Source organism: Solea senegalensis, linkage group LG2, assembly GCF_019176455.1.
Source record: "Solea senegalensis isolate Sse05_10M linkage group LG2, IFAPA_SoseM_1, whole genome shotgun sequence".
Lineage (NCBI taxonomy): Eukaryota > Metazoa > Chordata > Actinopteri > Pleuronectiformes > Soleidae > Solea > Solea senegalensis.
Genome location: NC_058022.1, coordinates 19,021,290 through 19,037,938, shown reverse-complemented (window position 1 = coordinate 19,037,938; position 16,649 = coordinate 19,021,290). Strand labels below are relative to the sequence as shown.

The 16,649-nt window shown below is 42.2% G+C and overlaps 2 protein-coding genes across 2 annotated transcripts; one reads left to right on the top strand and one right to left on the bottom strand.

Annotated features, from left to right (window-relative positions):
• Positions 1 to 4,508: 4,508 nt before the first annotated feature.
• Positions 4,509 to 8,367, bottom strand: zic5 (zic family member 5 (odd-paired homolog, Drosophila)). The gene is made up of 2 exons (XM_044050154.1): positions 7,150 to 8,367; positions 4,509 to 5,976 (listed from the first exon to the last, which is right to left on the bottom strand). The coding sequence occupies exons 1-2, from the start codon at positions 8,195 to 8,197 to the stop codon at positions 5,534 to 5,536; spliced, it is 1,491 nt and encodes a 496-aa protein (XP_043906089.1). The 5' UTR covers positions 8,198 to 8,367; the 3' UTR covers positions 4,509 to 5,533.
• Positions 8,368 to 11,348: 2,981 nt separating this feature from the next.
• zic2a (zic family member 2 (odd-paired homolog, Drosophila), a) lies at positions 11,349 to 16,418 on the top strand. The gene is made up of 3 exons (XM_044047956.1): positions 11,349 to 13,989; positions 15,091 to 15,254; positions 15,373 to 16,418. Exons 1-3 carry the CDS (start codon positions 13,017 to 13,019, stop codon positions 15,568 to 15,570), a joined length of 1,335 nt encoding a protein of 444 aa, XP_043903891.1. The 5' UTR covers positions 11,349 to 13,016; the 3' UTR covers positions 15,571 to 16,418.
• The last annotated feature ends 231 nt before the right edge of the window (positions 16,419 to 16,649 follow it).

Below are 16,649 nucleotides of genomic sequence, written 5' to 3'. Positions count from 1 at the left end.
CAGTGATGACTACACTATTGAAATATATTTTTTTACAACAGCTTACATTATTGATTTGATGTATTTGAAAGGGACCATGTGCATGTGATTGTGAGGATATATGGTTCAATTTGAACATTTGTAATCTCTTGAACAGATGTCTACTTGTTGGCACCTGTCTCTTTAATTTCCTATATTATTTTCTTTCATCTTTCTCTTAAGTCATTTATACAGTATTATTTTACTTTCTTTCTTTTTACAAAAACAAATCCACTAATTCTAAAATATGATTTCACTTTTACTTTCTTTATCTTTTTTTTTTTTTAAGAAACAAAGCACGTTTTTAATTTGTATACAGAATCATAATGATGCCTGCTGTTGTGGCTGCTGGAAATCTTAATCACTGCCATTTAACTTGAGCCGGAAAGTTTCTAATGTCACATGTCCACATGCCAGAACAAGAATAAAACAATTTCCCTTCACTGTGTGTGCACTTTGCTCTGCAGGTATAATTGCATTTATTTGCAGAAGCGCCACATCATGCAATACACAGCCACGTCTTAATGTGAAACACGAGAAGGAAAAGTCATATTTGAGTTATTAAAAAATACTGAAATAGCAGTGTGCTCTATAGGTAATTGATTTAATGAAGCTCTTGTATGAAACTAAAACCAAGTACAGGTCAGCCGAGTAACAACCCCCCGGCGTGCTCAGTGACAGATGTTTAACTCCCGCACTCCTTTAGGGAAGACATCAGGGCTAATAGGTGAAACCGCAGCTGCTGAAGTTTCTCTGCGACATTCTTCCTGTACATGCACGTCTGAGAGTCCGAGTGTAAAAAAAACCCGCGGACAAAGAGTTTCCACATGTCCCCTCAGCTTCCATAATCCACGAATCAAGGGTGATAGAGTTCCTCTCCTCAGAATAACAGGAGGCTGCAGAAGTTTGGACTCTGCTGATGTTATTCTCCTGCAGCCTGGGACGTGTGAGCTGCACAATCTGCTGCTCTCAGCTGAGTCTGACAGGATTCTGTTGGAGGAAATGTGTGTGTGGGGAAACAGCAGCTCCGAGGAGACGTGGGAAAAGCAACTGGACCTTTTTTTTTTCGTTGTTTTCTGACTTTGGTCGTGAAACTTAAGATTGTGGACCAGGTATATGCGTGGGAGCCTGGAGCAAAGCTGGCAGAACGCCTGGACGAGCACACAGGCTGTGTATAGGTGGCTGCAGTGTTGGGAAGAATAGGAGAGTGTGAACAACAGAGGCGTCACGCTGTGACAAAGTTTAGACTTGCGTGTGCGCACACGAACAGGTGCGTGTTGTCTGTGGCAAAGACAAACTCCCATCATGCCACTGACTGGACATCGAATGCATCAGTGTAGTTTGCTGTCTGTGTACAATCGAAGCTTGGCCTTGTGTAATATTCTAAAGCCATTAAATCCAAACCATATTTGATCAACTTGTTTTTGTTTTACTGTGGATTTCGGAGGTAAAATGAACAACAACAGTGACATATTCACCAGAATTTCTCAGTTACATCCACATGAGAAATTAAACTCCTAATGGAGGCACAGATGACCCACAGCTGGTGCTCTGCCCTTATGCCCTCTGAGACTCTATTGAAATTTATATTCTATTCATTTCTTTATCCAATTTTATATTTATTTTTATTGCCCCAATTCCCAATTCAAAGCGTGTCATCAATAATGTCCTAATGGATGTATACAGTTTTAATAAATCATGCCTGTTTAAAACATATTTGTTGATAACAATTAATACATATTTAAGTGATGAAATGGTTTGTCACAGTAATGTTTGTTTAATTAATAATTACATGGGGGTGTTCTTTTTTCACCTCAGCCCCTAAAGTGTTTGTGCACGTCACGACTGGTTTACCAAATCATATCATGTTGTGTATAGTTTTGTAAAATGTGACTATTTTTTCTATAGCTGAAATATAAGCTTCGTTTCCCCCTCGTGCATTTTCCTCGTGAATTGAACTCATAAAACAATATTCAGCAGTTGTGTTTTTAGAGCAAAACGAGACTGATTTATTCAATTTCTTTAAAATGTTTTGTGACCAAGGGGAAATTATAAAAACAATTGCAGCTCTTTTTAATTTGTTATGTAATGTTAATTTTCACACCATTTATTTTTTGGAAATAATAATAGTAATAATGATAATAATGATAATAATAATAATAATAATAATGTTATATATATATATATATATATATATATATATATACATATATATATATATATATATACATATATATATATATATATATATATATATATATATATATATATATATATATATATATATATATATATATATATATATATATATATATATATATATATATACCCTCCCCTCTGAACATCTCCGCTGCTGTCAAGGTGAGCCACTGCCAAGTCTCGGGCGCAGGTGCTCGGATCAAGTGTTGACAGGAACTCTTAACTTTTTGGTGACCAAAGAAAAAAGGGATCACATCACAAGCCATTTTCGTGCGCATTGTGCCAACAGTGTTCAGGAGATGGATAAAGCTTGTAAAGTCTGACAAGTCGGCATTTGTTTTGGCTCTACGCTCGTCTGAGAAATTATCATTCAACCCCTTTAAAGGGCGCAATTGAGAGGCTGCGGCGTTTTCACTGCGACTTTTCGCTTTGTCCCTCGCCAAAGTGGCGTCTGCATGTCTGACTCCGCCGGTTACTGATTTGCAGGCAGTGTGTTAAGGTGGCCCATGTAAGTGATTTCCACGGGCGTCCCACTAAAGGAGAACAAATCGCTGACAAAGGAGCGCCTTTCCCATTCAGCAGCGTCGTTAGGACAACCAAAAAACTATTTCTCAGATAATAAGTTCTACTTCAAAGCGTTTCTCACTGAAGGGTGACTGCTTCACTCCTTTTATTAAGTCCCCCTCCTCTTAAATGCCGAAGGAACTGTCTCTGCTTATTCTCCCCCGTGTTTATTTTGCAACATTCATTGAGCACTTGTTTCCAAACAGGAGCTACAAGAGCGGGCTCCTCTTTAGGCCCTAAACGTCCACGCACAAAACGAGATGAGGCCCACGGCTTTTCTTACACCATGAATGCAGCAGCAGATTAAGTGTTTTTTAGAAATCCTTATAGAGGACAGCTGTCAAACTGATAAAGGAAAACCCAAACCTGCTCTTACTGCTTTTATTAAAGCCTCCGCATGCTGCAGGAGTGGCTCCTTCCTTGGGTTGTAAATGGTTAATATTTGTGATTGTATGTGTATGTGTGTGTGTGTGTGTGTGCGCGCGCGCGTGTTTTATGACCACTGTCCCAGCATCTTCCAGGTTGACCCGAGTCAAGTGTGCCTTAATTGGTGCAGCGTGGAAGCTCATAATCAGGTTTTTTGTTTTTTGTTTTTTGTTTAATTACTTTTCTTTCTCTTAAATAAACATTTAATCCAGGTCTTGCGAGCAAATATAACAATGGCGTGTCATCCACCTTGCATTTGCGATGACACACATCTGCATCCTTCGCTTCGATTATAGTTCATTTAATGGCAGTTAGTGTTTTTTGTGTGCTCAGATGTGAGCGTCTCACCACCAGATTGCCATAGAAATCCTAACGCACCATGAAGACTTGTCAAAGCAGGGCCAACCTTCCCCTCGCACGAAGCTGCAGCCTTTGAAGTGGTGCAGGACTCGCGTTGGTCCATTTTAATTCTATGGACTGGACAGGCAACTCTTTGAAAGTGAGACGGTGCGTTTTTAATAGAGGAAATAAGAGGGGGAACTTGTTTTCTACACTCCATACAAGGCCCTGCTCATTGTCAGTTTATCTTTTATCTTTTATTTTTCCCATGAATGATTCATGCCGCTTCTGCTTTGTGCTGTCTCGCGCCTTTCAGAAGGTAGCGCCATCAGGGGGCTCTAAGTTTCCCCATTAGCTCAGTGATTAGTTTATACCAGCCTTCTTTGGCCCGTTATAGGCCCAATTCTCAGACAACACGGTGTAGAAATGTCAGGATAAGCATTAAACAGAGCCACTCTCACATTTGAGGTGAGTGACTCTGATGCTGTCATTTACACGTAAAACCTCAACACATCTCAAAACCACCAGCTACATTTAAATCTTGTTTGTTTGTTTTGTCAAAATGTGAATAAAACTCTTTCATAAATCATCAATGCCACACATGTTATTGTTTACTATATATGTCCTGGTATTTTTTTATTTTTAGCAAGGTATTTATATAAATTTAATTCTGAACAACAAGGCTCAGCACAATAATCATCTCCTTTTTTTAGCCACCATGTCCAACGGCACCATGCACCTCAAAGAGAAAGACGGATCACTACAAAAAGGCATGCGAGGAAGGGATTTTTCACATTACACAGCCTATTCAAGTTTTTTTTTTTCCTGTTACAGAACACAATTAAAATATATAAAAAAAACAAAATACAACAGAAGAAGTTAAAAATAAAGATAAAAAATAAAAACATCAGCAGGGTACTACGCATCACCAAAACTGATATTATTATTCTTTGGTGTTTCTGTAATTCCAGTACAACATTGATACCAGCAAATAAATTACAATGTACAAAACAACGTTGTTTTTTTTTCTCCGTAATTAAAACTACACAACATTCACAAGCATCAGCACAATGACATATATACAAATCCTACAGGGTCAAAACCTGTCAGTGTAGACATTTAGGGTCTCCAGGGACTTCACTCATACTCTTTAACGAGCATAACACGTGTGTACTGTGCATAAAATATAGACTTAAATAGTTATTAAATATTACAAAAATTCCATCCAAACACATGTATTGTATAAATCTGAAAAGATAAACGAGAACCTGTAAGACACACAGATGTCTGCCTCCTTTTCCCCCCTTACCCTTCCATTATCAAAGTTTTGTACAATATCTCATCAGAGAAATAAAATAATAATAATAATAATAATAATACTAAATAAAAAAAAAAATCCTCCACTATATATCCTCACTAGATTATGTCCATTAATTATTTGTTGCCAGTTTGTTTTTACAAGGAGTACCATTTATCTCCCTTGCATGTCTGGGACTTGACAGTGATTGATAGCAGCCCAGTTATTAAACTGCAAGGGGAATGATGGGAGGTCACATGAAAGATGTCACTTCATCACACCAGTTGAGTCCTTAGACATGCAGTTAATTAAAAATCAGCAAACTGCTCTTGTTGGGGGGAAACAAATGATTTTAAAAAGTTATAGACAGAAACCATTTTGAATGGCTATTTAAGATAAGGGGTTCGAAAACGTTTAATTGTATTTCTAATGCTCCATAAATGTTTTATTTTCTGATCTGCATCTCATAAAAAAAACGAAACAACAAAAAAAGAAGCAAATCAACCAAAAGGTCAAAGTCTCTTCCCTCTGACGTAACGAGGCCAGCATTGCATCCACGACATATGTGTGTGTTACTGTATCACTGTCGTTTAATCATACTACAGTGAGAACAACTGATCGATATCCTGATGTGGCGCGGGTCAGCATGGATGTACACACTTTAATGGGACAACTATGACGGGGGGGGCATCAGAGCATTGTCCTCGGGTCTGAGTTCCTGAAAGAGTCCTCGTCGTCTGAGTCAGACGTGGGTAAGTCGCTGGAGGGCGTGTGGAGGTGGTTGGGTTGTCCACCGCTTCCCTGACACACGTACCACTCGTTAAGGTTGGTGACCTGAGGGGAAAGGTTCGAGGAGCGGTTTCTGTGCGCCTCGGTGTTGGGCGAGAGTGGGTCTCCGTGGGGGTTTGTGGAGGGGATGTAGGCGACGTTGGTGGAAGGGGGCGGCGGGGACTTGCAGTGGACTTTCATGTGTTTCCGCAGCGAGCTCGGGTGCGTGTAGGACTTGTCACAGCCGCGGACTTTGCAGTAGTAAGGCTTGTCGCTGGTGTGGACGTGGGAGTGCTTCTTCCGGTCACTGCTGTTGGCGAATTTTCTGTCACAGCCGTCAAACTCGCACTTGAAAGGTTTCTCCCCTTGGAAGAAAAAAAAAGAAGCAGTTAGTGTCATGCGCATTAATGTCAAAGTCTCCAGACAGGGATTTCACGTTTTACGCACATCCTCCTCACAGTCACCTGATATAACTCAGTGAACCACAGCTTCTCAACATGTCACCTTAAATACGACACGATGATTTCTCATTAGCAGCTCCTGCATTTCTCCACTGAAGTCTCCTCTTTACACCAGAGCTAAACATCTACCACACACACACACACACACACACACACACACACTTGTCCAAAGCATTTCCCCGTGTGGACGCGTATAAACACGCCTTAGGGCCTTGTATGTGTGCATATGGGGGATAGAGGGCACTCTAGAGAGACCACCAGGAGCTGTTTGTGTACTATGGTGGGCTTTGTTAAAACTCACATACTTAAATTAATAAGTTGCACATTTAAATGAAAAACGTGTAATTTTTAGATGTGGTTCGTGCGTAACCACATCTAAACATGACACGTTTCTGTTTATTTTAGAGAAATACTCATTTCCCTCTGGATTTCACATCATCCACTGCGGTGTAGAGGCATTTATCTATATCGGTGCCATGTATGAACGACCCCCACACCCTTTTTAGCCAAAATACACTCAATCTGTATGATGCCAACATGTCATGTAAAGTTTGACCACTCGAGAACTTAAAGTTCTCTCTCTTTTTCCAGCACCAGCACCCAGAAAACCAACACTATTATATTTCTCCACTAACACTGTTATCTCATACACCACATGGTTGGATATTAAGCACCGTGTGCACAAAGTTGTCGATATATAGACTTATAGACATGCGTGAACATCCCTACGCCTCAGGATACTTGCTTTTACGCGTGTCCTCGCGCTGCCCCGCATGTACAGTACGTAAGCACGTTTTACAAATCATATGCCATAATCCGCTCACGCCTGCTGCAAGCGTTCCTGTGAGTTAAAAACTGGCTATTTCAGAGCGGAAATGAAACACGTCTACTCGCTGTGTGAATGCGTCACTGAATAAAATCGTTTTACGCGCCTGTGCGCACAATTACGCACGGTTGTGTTGTCCACGCGTTTGGAACGTATAGTAAAACAACGTCGTATCGAAACAAGGCTTCAGCACCACGCGACCGAGTGATATTTTTCTCGTCGCCACTTGCAAGTGAATAAGAGGTACTGACCTGTGTGAGTCCTCTTGTGTATCTTTAAATTCTCCGATCGAGCGAACACTTTTCCGCAGCCCGGGAAAGGACACGGGAATGGCTTTTCTCCCGTGTGAACTCGGATGTGATTAATCAGTTTGTACTTCGCTTTGAAAGCTTTCCCTTCCCGCGGACATTCCTCCCAAAAACAGACGTGGGAGCTCTGCTCCGGTCCCCCGACGTGCTCCACCGTGACGTGGTTGACCAGCTCGTGCATGGTGCTGTACGTTTTGGAGCAGGGCTTCTTCTGACTCAGCTCCTGGTCAATCCACTTACAGATGAGCTCCTGTTTGATGGGCTGCCGCATGTATCTCAAAAACGCCCCCGCCGCTCCGTGAGGAGCAGAAGCGATGTTCACATTGAGGTTCATGGAGTTGTAGCTGTGGAGAGAAGAGGGTCCATAGTGTTCTGGCCTGTGCCCGAAATGCTCTGGCCTGCCGTAGATGTCCCCCGGTATACCCAGGCGCATCTGCCCGTTAAGGGCATGGTGGTGGTGGTGGGCACCTTGGGACGCCTGGTCGTGAAGTCCAGTAAAAAGTGAATGGGCCCCACTATCCGTGTGCCCATAGGCACCTGTTGGGGAGATGAACATGCCATGGTGATGAGGGGAGGAGGCGGAACTATGCTGGTCGCCAAGTGCATGCATAGCAGAGGCTGAGAGTTCTCTCCTGAGGATGAAGTCCCTGCTGCTTGAGTAGCCTGAGTGGGGGTGAGCCACGGGGAAACCAACTGTGGTCTGAGTGGAAGTGAAAGATGCCGCGGTCTGGGCTTCGTGATGGCTCTGAATGTGCTGAGATGGGCTAAGTTTGAGAGCATTTGTCTGTGCCATGTGCTCTGGTCCAAATGGAGTGAGTGCCACTCCGGGGTCGTTGCCCAGCTCCCCAGGGTGGAGGTGGGCATGGTGGGAGAGAGGGTGATGCCCCCCGAGCCCCGGGAAGCCTGTCATATTCTGATGAGGATGGGGTTGAGTCGCTGCCAATTCCGCTAATCTTATCGCTGGATTCCTCTTGCTTAAAGGGGGTTCCATAACTACACTGACAAGTCCATGCGCACTCACCGCAACTGTTTTTCCAGCACACCGCGCTCCCTAAAACATGAGGAAAATATGTATATAAGGGTTCTATAAGTTCTTTTGTCCGGCTTCTAACTCTGCTTGCTCCTTTTCCCACTCTGTCCTCAAGCGATTGGCAGAACACACAACAGTTGGAGGACACAGTGGGGAATACAGTTTAGAAATGGCACTGCGGGTATTGGACGGATTTCGGTGACTGGCAGTTAGGAGAACGAAGCGATTGGCTGTCGTTCAGCGCAGGGGCTCAGCAGGGTTCCGCCCCCTCACTCTCTTTATCGCTGTTGACTCCAAAAAGTTGTACTCACAGAGTTAGCAGCAGTTGTGTTTGTGCGGCTTTTCTGTTTACTGGCGCTGCTGCTGCGTGAGGATGACCGACATGTCAGTGTATGTGACAAGTGCAGCCTATAGAGTTTATGGCTCAGGTTTAGTGCGTCCAAGTGTCTTTCTGATTGATTGTATGTCAACATAAGCTGGGGGAAAGGGGAGAAAATAAAGCCTGGACGTGTTGTGTCCGTGTACACAGACATCGGTGCTGACTTATTTGTTGTCTGCACTATTTCAAGTGGGAAAATATGCCGCTGATACTTGTCAGGAAAAGCCAAAATGACAAGAACGCAACCTGTAGTAAATATCACAGAAAAAAAAAAAAAATCCAGACTATGATTTTTTTAAATTGTTTTTAATAATATCATGTTGGACGTGATTAATTCATTCATTCATTCACTGTTTGCATTATTATTTAAATAATTTTAATACGGAATTTAAAATAGCTCAAGAGCTATATACGGATTCGGGTCTGTTATGACAACCAACCATTTTTCATAATGCGTTATTTAAAAAAAAACAATTAAAGGCTTAAAAACACACATTACAATTTAAGGTTGAAAAGTACGACAGATAAAAACGTTAATCGGTGAACTGTGACAACAATATTACAACCTACTTTTTGACGTCTCCTATAAAATATGTTTTCCAGCAAACAAACAAAAAAATATGAAGACATTTTTTTTTTTTTTTAATATTTTTTTTTGTCATGACTTTGTCTGATATTCTACGAAAACTTCACCTCGGATGACGGATCGAGCCATTTGTATAGTTCCCTGCGTGTTGACAGCACGAGGTGCGTGTCTGTCAGTGATATGTCTTCATTCAGACACCTTTCCAATCGATTTGTGATAGAAATGGCCCCCCGTACTATAGACGAGTCTCCTTGCGTCAGCTTCTATGATGCACAGATTGTGTGTAACGTGAACAGGAAGGAGATGCGTGACATAAAAAAAACAAAAAAAAAACACAAAACATTTACATAAAATATATGAATCAACACAGACGAAATCAGCGGGGGAGTGATGATGTTATGGGCAAATTGTGTTCTCTTCTACTCATTCATGGACTTGATGAGTGAAGGGCCCGAATATATATTTTATACCCATTTACAAAGCGATATTCAAGCAGTTATGAACCCACAATAATATATATATACACACTGTTAGAGTCGATGTCTCTAGAGCTGTTGAGATAACACCAGTCTGTGTGTGGAGGAAAAAAAAACACCCAGAAAGTATTTTCTTAAATAAATATAATAAGAATGTCATGTTCCAGTGAAAATTATGGAAACCCATAAAACACAGTGGGGCAGTGGGTGCATTGTTCCTGATGTGTTTAAGGGCCCCTAGTTCGTCATACACACGAAATGAAACGCCACATGGGACCCGATGAATCACACATTGATACATTTAGCTTTGAATGATGGGCTGGATTTTATATCTCTACATGATTTTTAGTACCAGCTAAAAAATACTTAAAAATTCCATTCTTAATGTCATAAATATAAAGTTGGTATGTAATAAACTACTGTTCAAATATCGACTTGTGGTTTTCAAATCACCTAAAGCTGTCGGTGCCTCAGACGAAGGGGCGACGACGTATTCAACCTCCCTCTCTCCCTCCCTCCCTTCAAGTCTATCTCCCCTCTCTCTCTAAAACAAAGACGCTTTGTCATAAACAGGGTTATTTTACCAAAAGGAGTCAAGAGGGCAACATATGTGGTCTTAACGGGTCAGGGGCCAAACATCCATGAAACGCAAGGTCAGGGAAGCCACACAAGTGACCTTCCAGTGTGTCAACATATTGATATTGTCAGATATCAGAGGGGGGAAATATGTCTTTGCGTCCCCTCCCATTACAGGCAATGCGCCTTTAATATGTTCACGATCAACACTATTGATTGTATTGATATTATTCGCTGCAGAGTTAGTGCAGAGGAGCACTGTGACACTCTCACAACAGCTCTGACTTCACATCACATCCTGAGTAATATTTCACGTGATTCACGTGTCAGTGTGTGTTGCTGCTCCTCAAACCTGTTGAAATACTCGTCTTTGTTTTTTGTTTTTTTTTTCCAATAGACCCCCCTTTCTTTTCCAAGCACAAGAGAAAAAACCTTCTATACTCGATTGATTTTTGTCTTCGACTCTTTAATTCACCCCCCCTCCCCCTTTTTTTAACCCCCACTATCTGGGGAAGGTTTTGTGTTTTTTTTTTCTTCCAGAGAAATAAAGAAGTTCTTATAGGGGTCGGCAGACGTGACTTTGAACTTGGATCAACTCCTATGTTTCCTGCGGTGCGGGTTGAAATAGACTTGGAAGAATGGCACACAACGCTCAGCCTGTCCCACTCCGAGCTAAGAGACACATTTTCCCCTGGAACAAAAAGAGGAAAAAAAAAAGTTTTAAAACGTTTCCATCTCCTTGGACATTATCTGTCGCTGACAGAGCAGTGGAGAGGAGCTGGGAGAGGCAGGGAATTATGTTGTGTTTCGGACCAGGAAAGCTTGTGGGATTTTGATTTGGTGCAAATGTAAGTATACTTCCTTTGACTTGTGCTTGAATGGGCAGCTGTGGTGTGTGGCCTGTGTTTTCCCCCTTTGAAGGCGGATACAGTGCATGTCTGCTGTAGGAATTTGCCTGTAAATGAAGGAAACTTGTTTTTTTTTTTTTATCAAGAAAACCCCATGTAGAATGTAACGAGTGTCAGTTAACAGTGTAAAAAAAAAAACTCAGTGCCGGTGTGTGTATCCCACTGTTTTCTTAAGGAAAAACATCACTCATAACACACTCACTTGATATCAGCCAAAGCCACTGTATTTATTACTGGAACTTTATGATTGTGAGCTGCAGGAAAGACACGACCTTATAGGTCACTAATGGTTTACTCGGATCTAAAGCGCAGTTCACCACCATAACATGTCACTTAATTGGTGTGGTGAATGTGAGAACCACCGAGGAAGCAGAACCAGCAACATATGGAACCATTAAAAGCACACAGCAACCGCTGCATGGCGGCTGCCAGTGTGTAGCAGAGCTGCACCACTAAAGGCCCAGTTGTGGTTCCACCGACAGTAGAAAAACAACGACAACAACAAGAACAACACAAAGCAAAACACTGGACGCCATATGGAGCCACACAGGCTTTTTTCAGCTGTGAAGATTTGAGTGGAACGTCAATTCTGAAAGATTTAATAAACCGTAACTATATTTAGTTATGGATTACCATGATACATCAGCGTTTAAAATCAAATGGCATGTATTAAGATTTATTAAAACAAAAGCAGGTGTGTCAGCAGTACATTTTATTACATATAAACTGTGTTGTATCATTATATGAATGCACTCATTGTTTGCTGTGCGCGTTCACCCCTTTCTGGACTTTAAAACAATCATTTCATATACAAGTAGAAACGTGTGATGCGCTTAAATATATGAAGATGTGCGTGCGTAAAAGGACGTTAAAGGAAGTGCTGGACGTGTCCGGCACACGCGCTGTCATCATAGTCTTATGATCATGAAGGTTTTCATTTATGTATGTTTTTAAATCAGGCTCCATGAGATAAAGAAGATAAACAATACCATACAAAGTTTTGCATTACATTAAAACAGACCACACATTTATTGTCTGTGGTTTTCAAAATACACGCACCCAATGTCGCTGTACATCTATTTACAACATATTACAACTTGGCACCTATGAAAACATAAACAACAAAACCGTGTTCGCTCCTCTCCCGTGTCGTGTTCGCCTTTGCCTGTATATTCGCCCCCAAACGTTCTCCCCAAAAGTAGGCGGTAATTATTAGTGGAAAATGGCGTTGCACTATTAAGTCGCCAAAGCGCATCTTGCTATTGGAGGGGCACCTGGGATTGATGAGGCGCAGTGGCCAATGAGGCTGCGAGGAAAGAATGAACGGGCTCCAGTTAAAGGGGGCGGAAGAGGAGGTAGAGCCAGTCCACGGAGAAACAGGGAGCCTCCGCGTTAAAGGCAGGCAAAGCCACAGAAACAAATACAAACCCCAATCGGAACAGCGATTTTTTGAGATGCTCCTGCTACTTTCGCCCTGTGCACGCAGAGGACACCTAGTAAGATAATTATTTAATTCTTCCTGTGCAATCTGAACGCAAACCAACTGTCGCAGTCAAGAGGAGGGGACTCGAGGAAACTCTTCAATACATTTGGATTTTTTTTTTTTCAGTCAAGTTAACTAGAATCAAATTCAGTCTCTGCTAAGCCAAGCTGATTTTTTTTCCCTCCCCATGATCGGAGCAACGTTTTGAATCACACCTGATATGGTGTTTTCAAGGTTGGAAGTTGAATCGTTGCGTGCCAGCGTCAACATTTGATTTGTTTTTTTTTTCTTTCAAGTTAATCGCTGTAGCCCTGAGCGGTGCTGATTTAAGTTAAAAAAAAAAAAAAAGAATATTTTTGTTTGTTGAATAAAATGTTGCTGGATGCCGGTCACCAGTTCCCCGGACTGGGAGTGGGCTCGTTTGCCAGGCATCACTCAGCGAGCGAGATGCAGGACAGAGACTTGAGTTTGGCACAGAATAGCTTTGTAGACTCGGCACACATGGGCGCGTTTAAGCTCAACCATGATCTGTCTCCGGGACAGAGCTCTGCCTTCACCTCCCAGGCGCCGGGTTACCCCGCTGCGGCTCTGGGGGCTCACGCCGCCCATGTCACGTCGTATGCGAGCTCGCCTTTCAACTCCACCAGGGACTTTCTCTTTCGCAGTCGTGGCTTCGGTGAATCCTCTCCGGCGAGCAGCCAACACACTATTTTTGGCCCCACGGCGGGATCCCTCCATCACTCCCACACAGACACTCAAGGCCACATTCTGTTCCCCGGGATCCACGAGCAACATGGGTCCCACGGATCCCCGAATGTCCTGAACGGCCAAATGAGGCTCGGACTACCCGGTGAAGTTTTCGGACGCTCCGACCAGTACCACCAGGTCTCCAGCCCGAGGACCGACCCGTACTCGGCCGCACAGCTCCACAACCAGTACGGCTCCATGAATATGAACATGGGGATGAACATGGCAGCGCATCACCACCCCGGTGCCTTTTTCCGCTACATGAGGCAACAGTGCATCAAGCAGGAGCTCATCTGCAAGTGGATCGACCCCGAGCAGCTCAGCAACCCGAAGAAGTGTTGCAACAAAACTTTTAGCACCATGCACGAGCTGGTCACGCACGTAACCGTGGAACACGTCGGTGGACCGGAGCAGACGAACCACATCTGCTTCTGGGAGGAATGCGCCCGGGAGAGCAAACCGTTCAAGGCGAAATACAAACTGGTTAACCACATTCGGGTGCACACCGGAGAGAAGCCTTTTCCCTGCCCGTTCCCCGGCTGTGGAAAGGTCTTCGCACGGTCGGAGAACTTGAAGATACACAAGAGGACACACACAGGTAATTATCTTTATACGCAGTGGAATGTTTTTCTAATTTTATTTATTTATTTAAAAAAAAAAAAAACTTGGTTGGTGTTAGTGTTGTTACTACAAACCTGTAATTGTTTTTTGACATGCGCCATGCCAACATAAACGCACACTAAGATGTGCTTATCAGCTGCTAAAGTCGATTGTAAGAAAACAAAAACAGGAGCACAGTCAGGGAGTGGATGAGTTTAGAAAAGTGTTATCATTTCTTGTTTTTTTTCTATCAGTAAACAGCTACAGGGACAGATGCTGTGCGAAACATTTTCCAAACGTGCAGAAAAAAACTGAAGGCTTTGATGTTTTGGGTTAAACTTAAAATGGGTCAAAGGGGTGTGCGTGCACTGCAGAGCTGTGAGGCTGGTAGTAAATCATATCAGTTGCAATTATTTACTGTATTTATTTATTTTTTGGCCCACAGCACTTCTTCCATTTGCGCTTGCATTCTCTTAAACAAAACAAAAATGGTTTGGGTACAGTTCAGAATTGGGGAGTTTTCTCAGTTGTGGTGTAGAGTCAGCACAGGAGCACAGACACAGGCAGAGCTGCTGTTTATGCCCGAGGATTTGCCTTTTGTTTTCTGATGCGTCCTCATAGACATGAGCCTATAAGGTGCTAGACGGGGCCATTACCAGCCTTTCACATTTCCACTTATTTTCTTGGGAAATACACGATGGTGTCGTGCCATGGAATTGGTCAGGTGCTAATTAGATTTTTATTGTCTCCCAGCAAATGGTACGCCTTCTGTATAAGGCCTGCTGAGGACGGCCTTGCCCCCCCCCCTCTCAATCTATCTCTCCCACCCCCTCTCCAAATCACTATGCGCATTTTTCAGGCTTAATAAGACGCACCAACCCCCTCCTTCATTCTTATTTAAAAACAACTCTTCAAACTTTGAATATCACAAATTGAGTTGTTTGAAAACCCGATTGCTGTGATTTCCATGCGCGCAGTGCTCAACTTTCCCACATTAGAATTGCACCAATTGAAATGGTGACCACTTTTACGCACCCAGGAGAAAGGAAAAATATCTGACCCTTTTCTTCTTCTTTTTCTCCATTTAATTTCCCTGCAGGAGAGAAGCCGTTCCAGTGTGAGTTTGAAGGCTGCGACAGAAGGTTTGCAAACAGCAGCGACCGAAAGAAACACATGCACGTTCACACGTCGGACAAGCCTTATCTGTGCAAGATGTGTGACAAGTCCTACACACACCCCAGCTCCCTAAGAAAACACATGAAGGTAAATGATAGTTCATAACAATTGTCATTGTTTTTGTGGAGTTCAAATACAGAATTCACATGATTTTATTTGTGTCAGATTTTCAATATCTAATTGTATTTTTTTTTTTTCCTTCCAGGTCCACGAAGCCTCCCCACCAGCATCAGACTCATCACCAGCAGCCAGCTCTGGGTATGAATCATCCACACCCCCAGGCCTGGTGTCTCCCACCACCGAGACCCAGAGCAACACCACCATGTCCCCAGCCTCAGCTGTCCACAACAGCAACACCAGCCACAGTGTCCTATCCTCCAATTTCAGTGAATGGTATGTGTAGTAGGACTAAAAGATGAAACGAAGCCACACACACACTGGCTTCACAGCACTGGAACATCCAGCAGCAGATCTGGGACACGTGCACACAAAAGAGGCACACACACACACACAACAAAAAAAACATTTATTTTTTATTGTGTTACTTTTGATTCACCAGGGATGATGATGATAACCAACAGAGGAAAATATGTATAATAGTCGAGGTGTATTTCATATTGTAAATAATTACTAAAAGCCCACTTTTCCCATTGGTTGTGCTAGTTTGTCAGTCTTTGGTGTATAGATGTTCCTTCAATGGTAGCTATTTCTCTAACTGGACTTTTAGTGCACATATTACAATAAAATTGTACTATACTGTTGAATATTGTGATCTTAAGGCAAATTGATTGTACTATACTTAACACCTATAAACTGGAAAGAGTGCCAAAGTTAACATTTAACTCAAACAGACCACAATATTATGCTTGTGAATGTATATTTTAGTTTGCTGGGCTTAACTTGTGATGTTTTGTGCTTTGCAAGTTTGAATTGTGAAATACTATCTGGAAGATTGTGGGGGAAAATAAACGTTGTGCCGTTGGATTTTCTGTAACTACACCCATCCTTTTTTTGTAAATATCAGCTGCCATATTTATCCATTTGTAATTAAATTATGGTATTTACTTGCTACAGATGAAACAGTATTTATAAAGAATGTTTCTTAACTATAAATATGTACAATTACGAGCTAAACATGGGCAGTGGTTTCGTTTTGTGCTTTTGTTCAAAGTTTTAAGAGGTGTTTCCTTCCTTATTGTGATAAGAATTTTACTGCATACAAATATAATAAAAGGTGTTGCAAGTGCTAAATATTTTTCTTTCTTTTTTTTTGCTTTTTCATGCTTTGTGTTGCTGGAGCAGTTAAAAAGTCTTATTTTGGGGGGCATTTAGTTGAATGAATGGGATACGTGTCATACCAGTTATAACTTATTCATTAATGCCTCGTAAATTCTCCAAATTGAGGTGTTTTACCTGCTGCTTTACAAAGCTTACACGCCCAAACTATAAGGCTGTTGTGACGCTGTAAATAAACAAGAGATT

What these genes read in the sequence shown, in the direction of transcription:
- zic5 (XM_044050154.1), bottom strand. Translation starts at nt 8,197, where the DNA reads ATGGAACCCCCTTTAAGCAAGAGGAATCCAGCGATAAGATTAGCGGAA. An exon ending in ACACAAGAGGACTCACACAG is followed by an intron (nt 5,977 to 7,149) that starts GTCAGTACCTCT and finishes TTTTCTTCCAAG; the next exon opens with GGGAGAAACCTTTCAAGTGC.
- zic2a (XM_044047956.1), top strand. Translation starts at nt 13,017, where the DNA reads ATGTTGCTGGATGCCGGTCACCAGTTCCCCGGACTGGGAGTGGGCTCG. An exon ending in ACACAAGAGGACACACACAG is followed by an intron (nt 13,990 to 15,090) that starts GTAATTATCTTT and finishes ATTTCCCTGCAG; the next exon opens with GAGAGAAGCCGTTCCAGTGT. An exon ending in CCCTAAGAAAACACATGAAG is followed by an intron (nt 15,255 to 15,372) that starts GTAAATGATAGT and finishes TTTTCCTTCCAG; the next exon opens with GTCCACGAAGCCTCCCCACC.